This window comes from Lactuca serriola, chromosome 8 (assembly GCF_051521515.1).
Source record: "Lactuca serriola cultivar US96UC23 chromosome 8, Lser_US96UC23_V15, whole genome shotgun sequence".
Lineage (NCBI taxonomy): Eukaryota > Viridiplantae > Streptophyta > Magnoliopsida > Asterales > Asteraceae > Lactuca > Lactuca serriola.
In genome coordinates, this window is record NC_136415.1 from 139801152 (window position 1) to 139820634 (window position 19483).

The 19483-nt window shown below is 31.7% G+C and overlaps 2 protein-coding genes across 4 annotated transcripts; one reads left to right on the top strand and one right to left on the bottom strand.

Moving 5' to 3' along the window:
• The first annotated feature begins 9590 nt into the window (after window positions 1-9590).
• Window positions 9591-13953, top strand: PSAT1 (phospholipid sterol acyl transferase 1). Of its 3 annotated transcripts, none has more exons than XM_079012803.1 (15): window positions 9591-10014; window positions 10762-10922; window positions 11033-11177; window positions 11269-11438; window positions 11521-11597; window positions 11675-11888; window positions 11971-12142; window positions 12252-12446; window positions 12542-12593; window positions 12718-12789; window positions 12868-13036; window positions 13098-13202; window positions 13296-13380; window positions 13528-13636; window positions 13710-13953. In XM_079012803.1, the coding sequence occupies exons 2-14, from the start codon at window positions 10781-10783 to the stop codon at window positions 13607-13609; spliced, it is 1680 nt and encodes a 559-aa protein (XP_078868929.1). In that variant the 5' UTR covers window positions 9591-10014; window positions 10762-10780; the 3' UTR covers window positions 13610-13636; window positions 13710-13953. The 3 variants fall into 3 exon arrangements, with proteins under 3 accessions (XP_078868929.1, XP_078868927.1, XP_078868928.1); XM_079012801.1 differs by having other exon boundaries at window positions 10787-10922; XM_079012802.1 differs by having other exon boundaries at window positions 10787-10922; window positions 11974-12142.
• LOC145065744 (rho GDP-dissociation inhibitor 1-like) lies at window positions 13954-16402 on the bottom strand. The gene is made up of 5 exons (XM_079012804.1): window positions 15984-16402; window positions 15088-15151; window positions 14762-14983; window positions 14319-14443; window positions 13954-14234 (listed from the first exon to the last, which is right to left on the bottom strand). Exons 1-5 carry the CDS (start codon window positions 16236-16238, stop codon window positions 14166-14168), a joined length of 735 nt encoding a protein of 244 aa, XP_078868930.1. The 5' UTR covers window positions 16239-16402; the 3' UTR covers window positions 13954-14165.
• Window positions 16403-19483: the final 3081 nt, after the last annotated feature.

Consider the following 19483-nt stretch of genomic DNA (forward strand, 5'->3'; position numbering starts at 1 on the left):
AAGAACTCTCATTTCATAAGTAATATGTATTGTGAATACTAGTAAACATGTTAAAATCCTGATTTTTGTTTTTTTTATGTAAGAAAGGGCAAAATCGTAAATTTTTAGTTTAATATTTTCATTTATACATTTAATTATATTTTAACATAAAAATTATATAAAATACAACTTTATAGACTCCATTTACATTTTAATACATAAAATTCACAACTTAATATCATTTATTTTACACTAATTCACAAATTCAGAGAAGTGAAACTCAAACTCTACCACCACCACCACACGCCGCCACCAACCACCTGTGACACCGTTGCAACCATCATCCTTCCGAATCAAATATGTATAAAAAGTCATGTAATGACAAGTTAAATACTTCATTCATAGTTTAATAAACTTATTAGTTCACTCATTTTGAGTTTAACACAAACAGTTATAAAAACAATGCATTCTTACGTACTTATACAACATAAAATATAAAATATTCACAAGAACATTAATACAAAAATTCATACATAAATCATTCATATTTACCATAAAATTTATAAAAATTCACAATAAAATGCAGTCAAATCACAACTTAATACAATCAATTACCGTTTAATACATAAAATTCACAACTTAATATAATAAATTAACAGTTTAATATAAAGAATGACATATTCTTAACTTAACACTAACATTAATACCTTCAGATATAGAGGCTGGTGCTTCTTTTAAAGTTTAATTTACATAAAACTCATAGTTTAAATTTTATATAATTTATTTAAAATTAGATAAAAAAATCATATGTATAATGCTTATTATTCTCATATTTCATATTAACACACAAAATAATAAAAAAAAACGAAGCTTAATATAGTCAATTCACAGTTTAATGCACATAATTCACAGTTTAATACACAACAATTATATATTTGTAGTCATATTTTCAACTTAAAACTTACATTTATATGTTCATATCTCGAGGCATTTCTATGTATTAAATAGTGAATTTGTTATATTAAGGTGTGAACAAAATTAACAGTTTAATACACAAAATTCACAGTTTACTACAATATATTCACAACTCATTTGTAAGTATAATTGCATATTTCAGTGTATTAAACAATTCATTCACAATTTAATACATACATAAATTATCTCATATTTTATAAGCAAACATTAAAACAAAACATATACATGTATCATAAAAGATGATATAACTTATCTGAAATCAATGAAGAAGATAAGTGAGAAATAGAACAACCATCAACCATGGCCACCACCAACCACCAATTCCAATACCACCAACATCTTTCCCTAAAAAATCAGATATGGATAAAAAAAATCAGAATTCACAATTTAATACCACGTTTAAGACGCTAATTCACAACTTAGAGTAATACTTCAGACACTATTTCACAACTTAACGCATCAAAAAAATACACATCCATAGCTTAATAAGTTACATATTAACTAATTAATACATAAAAACACATATCCATAGCTTAATGACTTACCAAATTTCTTTGAGGCCTTTCATCAAACAATTTGTGTGCACCACATACATCAAATATATAATCACCATAATTATTTAAAAAAAAACACGTATTCACAGCTTAACATACTAGTCTAGACATCCATTCACAGCTTAATAAATTAGTTCAAACACTCATTAACATTATTCACAGTTTAAAAACATACCTTCTTTTCATTGAGACATTTCATCAAAAACCTTCAATCCATCTTGTTTCCACATCTGATATTTTTTTCTCTAGCTTCATATCTATGAGCACTGGTGGTAAGGAAACAACAACGGTGGTGTGACTTCGTTGGTGGTGGCAGTAAAGTGACGTCGGAAGTGTTCACAATAGTATAACATTGTCGGTGAAGATTATAAAATCAAAGATCTAAAGGAGATTGGTTGAATAAAGAAGCAGATCTAGAGGTGGTCGGACATCTAGAAGAGAAAATAGTTATATGCTTCATCAGATATGTTGTTCCGGTGAAGCAAATCAAAGAAGTTTTTCTTGTACTTTGTCAGATTTGGACGTTGGTGATCTGAGGACGAAGCAAATTTGAACTTCAGAGTAGAGTGTGATGTTTTTTGGTGTTTCGTCGAAGCACATTAGCTGATGGTAGGCGGTGGTCGATGGTGGAGAGATCGACGATGGTGACATTAGACAGCAACTTGACGGTGATGAGAGATCTGAAGGCGGATGTTCTAGATCTGAAGGTGGCGACTCCAGATCTGAAGGTTGGCGGATGGTGGTGGTGAGATCGACGTCGGTAGCAAGAAGTAACGGTGAGGGAGATGAGGGCAGATCTGAAGGCAAATGTTGTAGATCTGAAGCCGTAGGTTCTAGATCTGACCAGATTTGAACTACGAATACCATCATAAATGAGATAAGAACACAAGAATCCTTCAACTAGTATTTTGGAAGTCGCCGGAAAAGCACGTAATGGCGGTGGTAACGAGTTTTGTCGGCGACATGAGGCAGCGACATGGTGAAGATACTAGGTGGCGGTGGTGGATAGTCGTCGGAGGTAGGTGACGACGATGTTGTACAGTCGTTGGAGGTAGGTGGCAGCGGGGTTGTACAGTCACCGGAGGTAGGTGGTGGTTGTAGATAGTAAACCTTTACAGCTTCTATTTCGTGAGAATTACAGCTTATGTCATTCCGTGTTTTGACAAGAATTTCCCTTAATTAGTTGGTTCTTAGGTTCTTAATCTTTTTTGGTTCTCATTTGAATCTTTAGCTATATCTTAACTATCTTATTAAACATATTACACATTTCTTGAAATTTAAGAGGTACAATACCTACTACCTCATGTACAACTTATTATCCAATACCTATTACAACTTATTATCCAATTTCGGCTACTCATGAATCATTCGTTTAGGGAATTAATTTGGGAATTAAACAAGAAACCCTTAGGTGCTGTTTGTTTTTTTGAAGTCAAAATGTCTGCAGTCTGCGGACCACATCTGCAAGCTTCTGCGGCAGAAGAGGTGGACCAAATGTCTGCAGTCTGCAATAAGAAGACTGTTTGTTTTTAACGTCTGCGGGATGTTAAAATAAATTGATTTTTTAAACTTAATTTCATGTCATAAACATTAAAAATACATTTTTAACAAAAAAAAAAAAAAAGAAAAAAAAACTGCACGGTGGCCCATGTTTTTTTTTTGGTTTAGGTTAAAATGAGGTCTGAAGACCTTTGAAGACAGTGGTCCATGTCTGCGCCAGGAAGACCTCGCGCAGACGTTTTCTGATCTGCACACTTCCAAAAAACAAACAATCTGCGAGGGCATATGTCTGCGCGGCGCAGAAAAAAGTGGTTGGGCAGATCTTCACACAAAAAACAAACAACCCCTAAGTCGTCAGCTACGCCGCTTCTCCTCCTACCCAAACTACCATCGTACCAGCTGCATCTCTTTTATCTCTCACCTTACTCTCTTTCGTCTCTGGTATCCCTATGTTACCACTTACCATAACCCTTCGTTACACACTATTCATTGGAAACACTAACCTTAAGTTACCTCCACCATCTCCCCCCTCTCTTGCCCCTCTTCTACCTTCTCTTATGACAAGAAACCCTAACAGTCTCCACAACCCTAACCGTCACCACCAGCTAAGAGGTGAGGACAAGGACAATGATAAGCCCTCGATTTCTGATTCATCTCTCTCCTTCATTCCTTAGTTGTTATCGGCATTTACCTGGTAAGTTTTTCCAATCTTTTTTCTATTTAACCTAATTCTCACATCATCTCAACCAATCTTTTTTTGTTCATCTCTCTCCTTTCTGTTTTGATTCAGATTTTTGGTTACAAGAATTTTGCTCCAATTTTTTATTACAGGAATTTTACTGGTTCACAGGATCAAATTTTGATATTTTACGACAACCTGATTTTTTCTTTCAGGTTACTGCCATCGAATTCACATACAATGTAGGTAAACTCTCTCTCTCTCTCTCTCTCTCTCTCTCTCTCTTCCCTGATTCCTCTCTTTTTATTGTTTAGAGAATTGCAATAGGAGTTCCACACGGAGTGGTATCAATGGGGAGGCTGTAATGTGTTACGATTTTTAGTGGTGGAGGATAGTGGTTGGTGGTGATTAAGATGGGCCGTGATAATGGCGGTATAAGGTGGTTTTGGGGGTGGGTATCATGGCAATAACCATGGCACCACCACTCTTCCAAAACAAGCCATAATTCCCAGTTTAAAGAAGAAATGAATCAGGTATGTGTTTCCTTTTAATTTTTGGGTGTGTTTGTTTAATCTTTTAAAACATCTTTTAGCTTTTAGGAAAAGATAAAAATGCAAAAGATGTTTGGTAATCTTGTAAAAGCTACTTTTTTATATAAGGAAAATGAACTTTTTGGAAAAGTCATAGAAACCTAACTTTTCACAACTTTTCCAAAAATGACTTTTGCCCTTTCAAAAGCTTAGCCAAACACCCCCTTCCTCTCATCACTATACATAAAAATTAGGTGTCTATTTATGATTTGCTTACTATGTGTTTGCGTTTAACAGTTTTTTTAAAAAATTCATTTGGGAAGTTTCTTTTTTGATCTGTCTGATTTGAAATTTGTTGTCAATGTAGGTACATGTCTAATTTTTGTTTTTATTAGGATATAAAACCGTTGTTCTTCCAGGTGTTGCAATTTTCACTCCTAATACTCTCTTCATTTTGTTCTCGATGGAAATTTATTAGCAGATTTAATTTTTCTTATTAATTATTTATTTTTTATTTTTTATTCACAAATGTCCTAATAATCGATAGGAAACAACAATCTCAACTGATTGTTCGTGACCAACTCTTTTTAATAATCAATGAAACTTTTCATGCAATTCAGATGAGTCTATGCCTAATATTAGGTGGAAGCCTAAACCCGATCTTTTAAAATGTTATATTTGTATGTATATTGATTTTTGATGCTTCCAGGAACTAGAAATAGATGCAAGCACAATATGCTATTAAATCTCTTTATATTTTTATTTGTTGGAAGCTTATACCTTTCTGATTCAGTTTCAAAAATTCAAAGTCTTTGGAAACAGGTATGTTAATATTACCTAATGATAATTTAGTTGAAAAAGTTAACAATTGTTGTGTTTGAATTACATATGAATGGAATGGAGATGAAGGAGGAAAAGACAAGACAGATTCAAAACCCACCAGGTTTTACTTTTAGGTAAGCAATTCTTTTTTCTTGCTTTCTTTATAGTGACGTGCATTTTTGGTACTTGACTTTAATTATATTTTTCGGTTTTGGTCCCTAAAGGAATCGGGTTATAATTCTGCCCTTTTTGGAGTTTTTCAATGATTTTGGTCCATATTTCATAAGAAATGACCATGTTGCCATTTAATTGTTTTTTGTAAATACTTCTTATCATATAGTGTTTAGCTCATAATAAGTTCAATTCCAGAACTTGATGCTTCTCTAGGAGTAGTAGCATAGTAGCATAGCTAGAGCATAATAACATGATGTGACAAAAGTTCGTCTTAAGGAATGTCAAGGTTTTGCATAATATGGTGTCGGAGGGTAATATTAGAAAAATATTGGTTTCTTAATTTGTATTTTATTGTGAGTGGTTTTTTATTTTCTTTTGCAATCACTTGTTGATGGATTACATGCACATAAGGATTTTGCTTATGATATCCTTAGGTTGAGTGGTAAGTTCATTTTTTTTTTCACTTTTTCTTCTGTGCATCTCTTAATAATGCTATACTTTTACAATGTGTTAAGTTAACACGAAGGTTCTTTGTTATATATATATATATATATATATATATATATATATATATATATATATATATATATATATATATATATATATATATTCCTATTCATGAATGGGATAACTTTAGATATATATCCAAGAAAACAAGATCACAACGACTTAATAGCATATATATGCCATTTTAGAACTCTTAAACTAAGGTCTTCAATTTTAATCATCAATCCATAACTTTCTTTTCTAGATACGGGTACTTTTATTATTCTTAATACATGGAATGCAAATTTATATTCATTCTTTGTATTAGGAGTATAATTGTTTTCTAGATCAGATGTATAACTTTCTATTCTAGATCATATACATATTTATCAGCTGATTAAAAATAATTGTGTTTACTTTCTTTTCTTCTGTGCATCTCTTAATAATGTTATAACTTTCTTTTCTAGATCAGATATATATTTATCAGCTGATTAAAAATAATTGTTTGATTCTCCTTTGGTTCACTCTATTAGTCTCTTTTTGATATGTTATATGACACAGAGAATGTTAAGGTATTGTGTTTACCCGTATTGGTTTTTGTTGCTTTGTCTATTGTAATAATCTAAGCATATTATTGAAAATCCACGTCTCAGTTTGTCTCCCTCACTACGATTCAAGCCCAAAACGTCTGTAATCTTTGACATTTTAAGTTTTATGATTCGATCTATCATTCTCAGCATGAATCAGACCTAAATGTAACCAAAATCTTTATTTTCCTGACAAATTTGTTGATTTTGGGTTTTGAAGTAGTATGAAATTAGGAAGATTTAGGATTTGGGGTTTGATTTATGGACCTTCTTAATACCACACATGCTTTGGCAAATCTACTGTGAAAGATTATCTTCTCTTTATTAAAGTTGAGTTCATTAACTGTAACATCCACATATGTTTTTATTGTTTTTTAATCCATAATGGCTCAAGAATACTATTTGGTAGCAATGTTGCATATACTTCAGTCCATATATGAAAAAGAAAGCTAATTTACTTGGCTGAAAATGAATGAAAAGAATTTATAGTTATTTTTTTCCAACTCAAGTAATTGTATGTTTTCCATTGGACATGAATGATACAACTGGCCTTTATAATATTAAGAGTTCTTTTTAAGAAAATAGAACTTAGTTGTTACAATATTCTATCAGCTGGTTTTGAACTCTTTTTTTACTTTGATTTTTTTTGTGTGTTTTCACAAATTCATATTTGTTTTCCGTTTTTTTATTAAAAATATAATGTTTATTTTGGAAAACCCAATTGATTAGCTTGTATATTTTTTGTCTGACAGGTGTGGTAATGGTAATATTTCTAAGTTGTCAAGGTCTTATAACCAACAATAACTCCAATGGTTTAAAAGGTGCAAGGATTGACAATTTGGCCTCTAGCTTATGGCTTCATGGTCCAGTCATTAAGGGGCAATCTGGACCAATTTTATGGGTGTGGGTAACTTCCGTCGCCAGTTCACTGCTTATTGCATTTACTGATTGTTAAAAGATGCTAAAGTACAATCTATGATGTTCTGGTTGATTTTGGATTACTCGCACGTAAGTTTGTTGGCTTTCTCCCTGTTGGACGATATTGCCCCTGTCCCAGTTTCATCGAATTCAACCTCTTCCTTTAAGCCGACCCAACTTAACAACCCTCTAGAACTCCCCATAATCTACCAATAGTTGAAGATCAAACCTTAAGAACAAGTAGAGGAGTTGTCTGCTTTTATTTTTTTATTTTTTATTTTATTATTATTTTTTTTTGCTTGTATGTTTCCAAACACTTCTACTTTTTGCAGAGCAACTTAGAATTTTATGCATAAATTCGGTTTGTCAAAGGAGTTGGAGTAAAAAAAGACCAGACGTTTATTAATTTTTTTGTTGGAAAATGCTAGGTTCAGATAACGGAGAATCAAAGTTGGAGGGTTTTGATTTGTGAATTCAATACAACCCATTTCTTTATTCTGTTCTTTGTTTTCTGATTATGAAGATAAAATGAGGATTATGTTTGTTTTTTATTTTGATTTTATTATTATTATTTTGTTTATTCTCACAGTAATGTCGATTATTAATGTTTTAAAGATTTAAATTAATGGTTAATGTTAGTTTTTGATGACATTTTTTTGTTTATTTTTTTTATTCTAACGAGTAATTTCAAGTAAACATTTAAAGTTTCTTTACAATTGAGTTCATTGGGTATGATAAAAATTGTTTAAATACTATTTTCAAAATCATAATTATATATACCATTTAATACTATTGTTTTCCAAATAACAAAGAACATGAGATACATCTAAATTGAGTATTAATTCTTTAATAATTAAAAATATTGAATGAGATACATCTAAATTGAGTATTAATTCTTTAATAATTAAAAATATTGAATGACAAAACTGGAGATGGAGAACATAAACTTTATTAACATGTATATTCACACATATGGTAGCAATTTACTACATGGAAAACAAAATTTAACAATAAAATTAAATTGCAACGTATGTTTAATTTAAAAATAATACAATATTATAATTTTAAAAACAATACGACTTAATATTCAGAATTAAAAAATAATGCCATTTTTAAAAAGATGACAAAAGATTAAAATATAATTTTCGACTGAATTTATGTTTGTTTTGTTACAAAGCTAACTTATATTTGATTAGATAATTTGTTTTTAAAAACGCTAAACTTTAGACTTTAAGCCCAAAACTCTAACCTTCAAATGCGAATCACAAAATCTATACTCTAAAAAAAACTATTTTGCCGATACACATGTTTTTTGTAATTAACATGTTTCTAAAACATAACCATTCATCGAAAGAGGACTCCTTGCTAAACTAAAACGAACGCCCACCAAAGATAAACTAATTTTCAAAATGAATTATTATCCAATTGAAAGTATTCACATCCTAATCATAAACCATAAACTCTAAACCCTCAATACTAAACAATAAATGAAACTATTTTCCAAAATGTCATACAATTATTTACATACATTTATGATATATTTAAATGGTGAATGTTATTTATAAAACATTTTGTTTTCTTTGAAATGGAATATGTTATCATAAAATAGAAATGATCTGGTTTTTACCCAATGGATCCAAGATAGGAAAACATATATCTAATATACACAAAAGCGACAAATACAATAACAAATATATTGTTCGCAAAAGAAAAATTAATCATTAAATTAAAACTAATCGTCTATACAAACTAATTTTTGAAAAAATAATTCACAACCTGTCGCTTGACACGAGTAAACGGCTTTTATATATATATATATATATATATATATATATATATATATATATATATATATATATATATATATATATTTCCTTCGAGCGAATGAAAATTTTGGCAAAACAGATATACCAAAAATATTAAGGAATGTTTATCTCTCTAGAAATGAGGAAATGTAAAGGGAAATTGTGCTAATCTTTGACGATTGTAGTCATGGCTAAGATCAATATCCAAGGCTAACACACTTATGCTCGAATGCTCGATTTAGACCTTGTAACAATTGATCAACACTGAACCAAACAAACGTCGTGAAAGATGTAGGAGTGGAAGGGTTTATGATGGTGAATAAATAAACAGAGGTAAATCAAGGGTAAAGCGTATTTTAAAGAGGTTTAAAAGACTATATTTAACGGTGTCAAACAGAGGGACCAAACCTGTTGATAATGACGAAATTTGCAACTTTGGAACCAAAGGACTGTAATTATAAGAATTAACAAATTACAGGGACCAAATTTATAGTTTTCTGAAGAACTTATTAATTTTGGTAAAAACTAAATTGTTTAAAAAAGGTAGAAAATGTTACTTTTCATATTCGTCCTCGCTATTTTAAATTTGCCACATGAACGATATAACCAATTGAACCAAATCATGTCTCCATTTCCCCGGCGGCGGCGAAAAGTCTCCGATGGATGTATAAAACTCAACCAAATCTCCAACTAACTTATACGCCTTTTCCTCCTCCATCGAACCCCCAGTCAACCATCATAACTCGCACACGGAGTCACACAAGGGAGGCAGGGCGAATGAAAAGTGATTTAAAGTTCATCGCCGTCGTGTTCGTTCTCGTCGGGGTTTTGGATAGAACCTCCGTCGTCAATGGCGGTCAGTTCAAGGGAGATTACTCCAAGTTATCGGGGATTATAATACCAGGTTTTGCGTCTACTCAGCTCAGAGCCTGGTCTATTTTGGATTGCCCTTACTCTCCTCTAGATTTCAATCCACTCGATTTGGTTTGGCTCGACACGACCAAAGTATATTTTCCTACAATCTGACGATGTTTTCATTTAACCCATCAAAAATTTCTATATCATGTGTTTACTTTTATCCTGTTGATGATCAAGCAACCGTGACGTGTGATTACCTATGAATTTATAATTATTAGTTTATGAAGGATAACGTATTTGCATATTAGCACTGTTGAATTGATATGCTTCTAACTTAACATTGTTTTTATTCCGATTGTGTTAGGTTATTGATTTTTCTAGTAGATTATACATGATGCTCCATGCTCCCTTAAACTATTTTGGGATTTGGAATTCAAATGGAATAGTTTATAATTTGAACATGTATGGATTTTAAGGGGTTAGGAAAAACATGTTAACCATAAGTAAGTGCATAAAGTTAGGGGTAAGCATCTCCAAATCTAAATTTTTTGACCCCAAATAATCACAAAATCACTTTTTGTCAAACACTTTAAACTTATCATTGGTACTTGAAATCACAGTATTAGCTTTTGAAACATATAAGTGATGATCCTAGAGATATCCTATATGATGCGTATATATTCTTAGGAAAAAGATATGGTAGATTATAACTTATAAGTTTAAAAGGCACTACCAGATTGTGCAACAACTTGATAAGACATATTGCCACATTGGATGTTATATCCAAATAAAATGTGATTCATTTCTGGTGTTTTGAACTTTGTTTATATATGATATAGTAGAAGTAATGCTACATTTCTCATTTTCTATCCAATACTGTCTGGTGGATGATAGAAGAAGGCTACAATCTACCATGCAGTGTCTTTCTGCAATGAATTGCTGGCTTAAATGCATGATGCTTGATCCTTACAATCAAACAGATCATCCAGAGTGTAAGTCACGCCCAGATAGTGGCCTTTCAGCTATCACAGAACTTGACCCAGGTTATATAACAGGTAACATTCTTTTCATCTCTCCACCATCTGTATATACATAAACACACACTTATATAAGTTATATGTAAGGTGTAACATATAGTCCCTGAAAGTGAATTCTTGATTATCAGGTCCTCTTTCATCAGTATGGAAAGAATGGATCAAATGGTGCATTGAATTTGGGATTGAGGCAAATGCTATTCTTGCTGTTCCTTATGATTGGAGATTGTCACCATCAAAGCTTGAAGAACGGGATTTGTACTTCCACAAGCTAAAGTTTGTATTCAGTTATTATATATCTTTCAGTCATGATCTGAATCATAATAATTTTGACACCCACAATTTTTTCTTTTAAATTTCTTTGCAGACTTACTTTTGAAACAGCTCTGAAACATCGTGGTGGGCCCTCCATAGTATTTGCCCACTCTTTGGGCAACAATGTTTTTCGTTACTTTTTGGAGTGGTTGAAGCTAGAAATTGCCCCTAAAAAATATATCCAATGGCTTGATGATCACATTCATGCCTATTTTGCTGTGGGTATGTCACATCTACATGTCATTCTGGCCACAAACTTTAAGGGGCAATTTAGACATTTACGCATTCTAATTCTTACTTTCAGGGTCTCCACTTCTTGGGTCAGTTCAAACAGTAGAAGCAACACTTTCTGGATCCACATTTGGACTTCCTGTACCTGAGGTTTGTTCTTCAAGTATTTGTTTCTCTTTCCTTTTTTATGTTTTTGGGTTATCTTATTAATGTCAATTTATTATCAGGGAACAGCACGATTGATGTTCAATTCATTTGGCTCTTCACTATGGATGACACCTTTTTCAGAGTATTGTCGAAGTGAAAATGTCTACTCAAAGCATTTTTCCACTGGGCGCAAAAAGAAACACAATATATACCACTGTGATGATCTTGAATATCAGTTAAACTATTCTGGATTTCCAACTAACATAATCAACATTGAAATCCCTTCAGTTGTAGGTATGTTATAAATGATTTTATAAAGAAAAAAAAAGTGCTTTCTGTTAACTATCTTAATGGGCTTCATTCTTCAACATTGTAGCAGAAGCTTATCCATCTTTTGGAGATGAGTTACAAGCCAATTTATCTAACATGGAATGTGGGGTCCCTACTCAGTTATCATTTAATGCTCGAGAAATAGCAGATGGAACATTTTTTAAAGCAATTGAGGATTATGATCCTGATAGCAAAAGGCTTCTCTACCAATTAGACAAGTGAGTAATAATGCAAATATAGTAAAGTCTTACATAATTTTTTTGGTCAGGGTATTTGTTTAAGATGTTTTTTTTTTTTTTTTTTTTTTTTTTTTTTTGTGGTATACAGGTTGTATCATGGTGATCCAGTATTAAATCCTTTGACACCATGGGAGAGACCACCTTTGAAGAACATATTTTGTATATATGGAGTAGATTCAAGAACTGAAGTTGGATACTATTTTGCACCAAGTGGAAAACCTTACCCTGACAACTGGATTATGACTGATGTTGTATATGAATTTGAGGGAACTTTGTATACCAGGTATAATAACTACTTTCTTTACCAAAAATTTCAGATTTTAATTCCATTATTCAACTTCTGGTATTTTTGTTTATTTATTTATTTTTTTATATAAGGTCTGGAAATTTAATTGAAGGAAATCCCGGGGCTGCAAGTGGTGATGAAACTGTAAGCAAAAATAATTACTGTATAAGAAAATTACGGAAAAAGAAGATCATGTATTAATGGTTAAACCAATGTTTTTATGTTAAAAAATATAAAACATTGAAATCAAGAAATGTATTGGTTATAGGTACCATATAATTCTCTTTCGTATTGCAAGAATTGGCTGGGACCAAAAGTTAATATAACAAGAACACCTCAGGTATGTGAAAGCCCTAATGGCATCATAATATCATACATTAAAAAAAAAATTCAATTATTATTATTATTATTATTTTAGTCAGAACATGATGGGGAGGATGTGCAAGTGCATACGGATGTAGAACACCAAATAGGAGCTGATATAATCCCCAACATGACAAGGTCACCTCGTGTTAAGTACATTACCTATTATGAAGACTCTGAAAGCCTTCCTGGACAAAGAACAGCTGTTTGGGAAATCGATAAAGGTATCTTTTTTTTTTAAAAAAAAAATTATTTAGGGCTTTGAATTTGAGTGTTTATTTGCAGCAAATCATAGGAACATTGTGAGATCACCAATTTTGATGCGGGAGCTATGGCTTGAGATGTGGCATGATATTCATCCGGATAAGAAATCCAAATTTGTTACCAAGGGTTAGTTTTGGTTTTCCCTCCCTTTTCTTTTTTTGAAGAGATATCAAAATAAAGAATTTTTAATTTAAATTAAATTGTGGGTTTTTTTTACAGCTAAGCGTGGACCTTTGAGGGATGAAGACTGTTATTGGGATTATGGAAAAGCTCGTTGTGCGTGGGCCGAGTATTGTGAATACAGGTAAATCCACTCCTTATCTGTTACACATGACAATAGGACAATCTATAGTGCAATAGCCCTAAAAAAAAAAAAAAAAAAAAAAAACTTAGAATGAATTTGGTCCATATGTTGGCAGTTTACTTTACGTATGTAAAAATAATGACGCAGATATGTTTTTGGAGATGTTCATTTGGGTCAAAGTTGCAGGGTCAAAAGCTCTTCAGCCGATCTCCTTCTCAAATATGTATAACCACAACCACAACCATAACCATGAGAGGTAGTTTCATTTCCTTAAAAAGCTTCTATTTGATTTCTTTATTTTGACAAACGGAAAATGCTGATTGATGCAGGATTGGTCAATGATGGTGGGAATGGGATTTAAATGCTATTGATGTGCCAATTGCCATGATGAGTTAACTATATACATCATACATACCATAGATGGCAAACTAGAGGGAAGGCATATTTTTTTGAAGCATTTGACAGAAATTAGTGATTGAAATATGTAGAGATGTATCATTCATCATGTTAAACAATACACATAAGGCCATGGCCATCCAAAATTATATTAAAAAAAAACATTATTTTCTCAAATGCCACAGAAAAAAATCAAATGCATAACGATGTACAACTTCCACTTAATACAGTACAAGTTGATACGACAGTATGGCTCCCACTTGAGCAAAAGATTTTTAACAATAATTAAACTAAAATTCAATGACAAAAAAATGTCTAAAAGGGTAGTAAAATGAGAATATAAATAAATGACTTTAAACTTGAACAATTAATTCAATATGGCATATGAACTAGCTTTTCTTCTTGATCTCAAAAGAATAATCAAGCTCCAAATGACACCTCTTATCATCATCTTCAAACTGCATCACCAAACAAACGTACAAATTATACTTCATATTTAATCGATTTTTGATGGGACCCACAAAAACAAGAACATAACTTACCCTCAGCTTTGCTGTGTATATTCCTCTTGCAAGTATGCCAGATGGCGTGGTCTCCTCCTCTAAGGTTTCCACGTAAGCATCTTTTTGAGGTGCAAATGTACCCAACATTCCTTTGATTCGATCCACTGACACCAAACACAATCAAATAAGTTCAATCCATATGGTTTGACATTTAAAGTCAAACAAGAATCTTTTCACGCTTTAAAACTTAGGGGTTGTTTGAAATGCCTCTTACTAGGTTTGGTAAAAGGCTGGACTGACTCGGTCAAATTCAAAGTGAGTCTCACATAGTCGGATCTGACTAAACCAACAACTATAAAACAACCCTTTACATGAATTCTATAAGCTATTCAAAGGAATTTTCAAATGAAATTGAACTGGATACCAAGTTTTACAACCCCGAAAAATGGGGCGATAAATTTTGTATGCTCTTGGAAAGTTACCTTGGATTCCTGATTTCCACACTGTATTGGTGTAGGTGAGACCAGAAACAATGTTGTGAAGAATAGTGAATGTTAGCTTAAGCCGATATTGAACTCCTTCTTTAAGTGTAAAAAGGGGACGACCACTTTGACTTTCTTTGACCGGTAATGAAGTCGTGATCTCCCCAACGTCTTTTGATACGATTCCTATGGAGTGGAATTTAACTTCGGGATCCTTTTGACCTAACAAAAGTATAATAACATCTTACTCACTATCGAAAATAGTTTAATTGGCTAAATTGATAAATTGTATGTGAAAATGATCATAACAATGAAATAAGACTAACCATACAAATCGCTTTCGACTCCACCAAGCAACTTCTCTTTCCACCTCCTTAAACTTTCATCATCCTGTAAAACCAAAAGACTGTTTTACCCTTTTGAAACATATTACTGTGTTCCAGCAAACATGTCCTAGAAAAAGACAATTTTACCCTTCTGAAAGGTGGCATGTTGACTTAATTGGGATAGTATATACTAATCAACACAAAGGATAGGATACATGGACTTGGACATACCAAATTTCTATGACTACATTATTGGATATAATAGGAACCCTAAATTGAAATTGCGTTTATTTTCATTTTTATGCATAAATTCGCCACATATGTTCCCATTTTTATTAGTTGAAATGCTGATGAAAATAGAGAAACTTAAGAAACAGAGCAAGATTTCAACTTTATTAATTCCAAATTTGAATTATAATACGAAGCAAAATAAGATAGTCAACCGGAAATTAACAACTCCCACTAATTATCAAAAGCGGCAAGACAAAATCGAAAGAAACCCTAGAAGTGCACTAGGGCCCATTAAAAACCTTTCTTTTAGAACCCCAAATTTTGAAATTGTGCAACTTTTTACAGTCAATTTGATGTAGGACACTGGGATTCTGCAAATTGTACACATTCACTCATGTTTTCAGCTATTCTTGAAAATAAAGCTTAAAATGCAAGAATCACATACATACCCCAAGACGCAAAGCAAGAATTTTGAAAAGAAAAAATTACATCTTAATTTGACATTTATCTGCAAATCTTAAATTGCAACAGAGCATACGCTAAGACTTTACAAACCCTAGATTGAAACAGAGCATACCATATTTTAAAAGTAACTGAGGATTATATAAGAGTAAATATGAGACATAAAACATTTAAATTTTCTACAAATAAAGTAAAAAATAAACCTTGTCCTTGTCAAGCTGGTCCTTAAGAGGAAGAAGAGGGCCAGGAACAAATTTGGAGACACCCACTTGATGATGTTCATGTTCTTCTTCTTCTTCATCATCACCATGTTCATGTTCAAAAACCCTAACATTTAAGGGGTTTTCTGTAAATTCTCCTGTCTGTTTGTTCTTCAAATCTCCATTGACATCATCAAGAAGTGAACATGAAGTAGACCCAGATGATGTTCCTGCTTCTGCTCCCTTCACACCTTCCATCCCTGTTCTTTTTCTGCAGACAATATGAGAACAAGAAAAAAACCCTTCTTTTAAAGAAATCAAATCAACACCCTTTCTCCTTTATTTCCTTTTTCGGATTTTGATATAGACAGTAGTCACATTATCAGTAACACATAGTATTTGTTTGAATGTCTTTGTTTAGCATCAAAATAAGCGTAGGTCGTTTGACTATATACGACTTTTTATCCTTATAAAATTGAACTAGATTATAGTTTATTTACATTATTTAACTTAACTTTTTTATAAAAATAAAAAGCTGAGAGACTACAATCTAGGGGTGAGCAAAAACCGCACCGCAACTAAAATTAACCGCAAACGATAAACCGCAACCGCAATAAAAATCGATAGTGACGTTTTCTGTTTTCAAAAACCGCAAATTTGCGGTGCGGTGCGGTTATTAGTTTTCAAAAACCACAAAAAAAAAACCGCACCGCACCGCATATATTATATACAACTTTTTTATTAATTATTAATATATTAAATATTAAAAATAAGATAAGTTTCATGAATGAAAGATAAATAAAATACTAGAAGACAAAAGTGTTGATTTTTTGTTATGTTTCACTTTGAAAAATGGTGAAATTAGACAATTTTAAAAAATTTATTATTAATTACTATTGATTTGACGTTTTTAAGATATTAATTATTTCTGATTTAAGTTAATTGTCTTATACCTTATGGTTTTTTATTATTATTACAAGTAATATGTTTGAACTCTTAAAACCGTTTGAGTTCTAAACTGTAGTTAAAAACAACACAAAATAACAGCACAAAATCCATGCGGTTAATAACCGCAACACAGAAAAAACAAAACCGCACCGCAAAAATAACCGCACAAAGCGGTTTTGAAAATGGATTAACCGCATTTGCGGTTAGTGGTGAGATTTTGGCTAATAACCGCACCGAACCGCACCGCGCTCACCCCTACTACAATCAATATTAAAATTACATTTCATATAGGGGATGTTTGACTTAGCTTTTCACAACCCAAAAGTCCTTTTTGGAAAAGTTACAAAAAGTCAGGATTTCCTGACTTTTCCAAAAAATTTATTTTTCTTATATAAAAACTCCAAAAGTAACTTTTAAAACTAGTTTTGTCAAACATCTTTTGTTTTTTTCTTTTCCAAAAAGGACTTTTTGTTGTAAAAAACTAAACCAAACACAACATAATCTACTAAGATTACAATTTGTTAGTTTTTGATAAAAACTAAAAGGTCATCATTAATATCAATGATATTTGTTATTATCATTATAAATGATTTAATAATATTTGTTCGATTTGGTTTTTCTTCTTTTTGTTAATAGAAAAAAATTTCTTCTCTCTATGTATATTAATTTTTGTATGTTGGGATTTTTTTTTTCTAAACACGTTAAGACTAGAGAAAAATCTTTCACTTTTTAAATCTCACGCTAGTCTTTTCTCATCCTTTTTTCTCTGGTCAAAACATAGGAAATTGTTATTTTTCAATATATATATATATATATATATATATATATATATATATATATATATATATATATATATATTATATACTATTTTGTAAGAGATTAAAAACCATAAATTTTGATATATATTTTTAATAATTTTTTAGCATGTATATAATTTAATAAATATTAAAAATAATAATAATAAAAAAAGTCTGACCAATCAAAGGAAGAGAGAGAATCCGAGAAACATTCCTCTCACTCCATTTCCACGCCACCTGTTCCGCACCTTCGATGTAGTGTTCCGAGGTGCGGGTTTTTTTTTCCCGATATGCCTTCCCGCTACATTCATCCGAGCCTTACATATTGGGTATGAGATGTTTAGGATCGTCTATATAAAAATTTTAATAGCTTTTACAACTTGGTACCACAAATATATTATTAATTTGAATGTAAAATAAAATTATAATATTATAATATTTACATGTAATATTATATTAATAAAATTATTCAACTAAATTATAATATTATAATCCCAGTTAAACATTGTCGTTGCACAGTGAGAACACAAGAATTGTTCATGCATTAGTTGATAAAAAATTGAATGGTAATGTTTTCAAAGCAAACTATGTCAAACATTCACACCACACCTTTTAATGTAATAAAAGAATATTAATAACAAAAAAATGCACTAATATGATAAATTTATGATTAATTATACAAATAGAGGAACACAAATACTAATAATAATAATAATAATAATTGGGTATTCTTTTATTTTAATATTAATTTAAACTTTTTAGTTTGTTTTTTATCACAATATTTATTATGTAATACTTGGTATAAATCCCCAATTTATCATTGAGATCGAGAGCGTCCTATTTTTATCATTATAATAATATAAATTTGTCTGGTCTGAACTATTTTTTCGTATTACATAATACTTGATATAAATTCAAACACACCATTGAGACCGTCTTAATATTATCTATATAAGGATAATAATTTGTCTCAATCTGACATAGTGACATATGTCTGATTTCAAATTTGATTTCTTTATCTCGTTATAAACTATATTTTTCGTATATCAACTGTTGAAACGTCCCAAATTATCAAGAAAAAAAATTTTCATTTTTTATTCAATCATAACACCATTTAGTATTACCAATCATTCAAAAGTGTATTAATGTAAAAATAGTTATCAGAGTACAATCCCAAAATCATAAAGTTGCAGAAACATGAGTGGATGTAGTACAGTCACGCCGTACCCTTCCTTTTTCTACCGGAAGTATCTAAAATCATAAACAGTAAACCGGAAGCACAAAGCTTAGTGAGTTCTCCAAAATACCACATACCATACATACCATTGGGCCCAACCCACCATAATGGACCTAGCCCTGCCTAACCAATGGGTCTAGCCCAATCATACAAATGCAAAAGTCACAAAGATAGTTAGCACCCTACATAACATACAATGGTCCTAGCTCTTCCTGATCCATGGGTCTAGCACAACATACAAATGAGCTAGACCGATTATACAATGGGCCAAGCCCAACATACTATGCAAGAGTCATAAAGACAACTAGCATAACATATCCTAGCGGGCCGACATTGGTGTCTTCGACCCACGAGTACAGTGAGGAGACTCACCTAAATCACAAACCCGACTTCAGCTAACTGCTCTCCTATCAAAAGACGGGTGCTCGACACCTCCTATCGATCCACACATGGTAAACCTTAAGTCTACCTTCTAAAAATATAATCTTGACCCAAAAGTCAAACCAAGTCAAAAGTCAACG

Coding starts and splice junctions, on each gene's coding strand:
- LOC145065744 (XM_079012804.1), bottom strand. CDS start 16,238: ATGGAAGGTGTGAAGGGAGCAGAAGCAGGAACATCATCTGGGTCTACT. Junction 14,984..15,087: donor AGTCGAAAGCGATTTGTATG/GTTAGTCTTATT, acceptor TACTTTTGTTAG/GTCAAAAGGATCCCGAAGTT. Junction 14,235..14,318: donor TATACACAGCAAAGCTGAGG/GTAAGTTATGTT, acceptor TTGGTGATGCAG/TTTGAAGATGATGATAAGAG.
- PSAT1 (XM_079012801.1), top strand. CDS start 9,673: ATGTATAAAACTCAACCAAATCTCCAACTAACTTATACGCCTTTTCCT. Junction 12,594..12,717: donor CTGCAAGTGGTGATGAAACT/GTAAGCAAAAAT, acceptor TATTGGTTATAG/GTACCATATAATTCTCTTTC. Junction 13,037..13,097: donor TGTTTGGGAAATCGATAAAG/GTATCTTTTTTT, acceptor GTTTATTTGCAG/CAAATCATAGGAACATTGTG.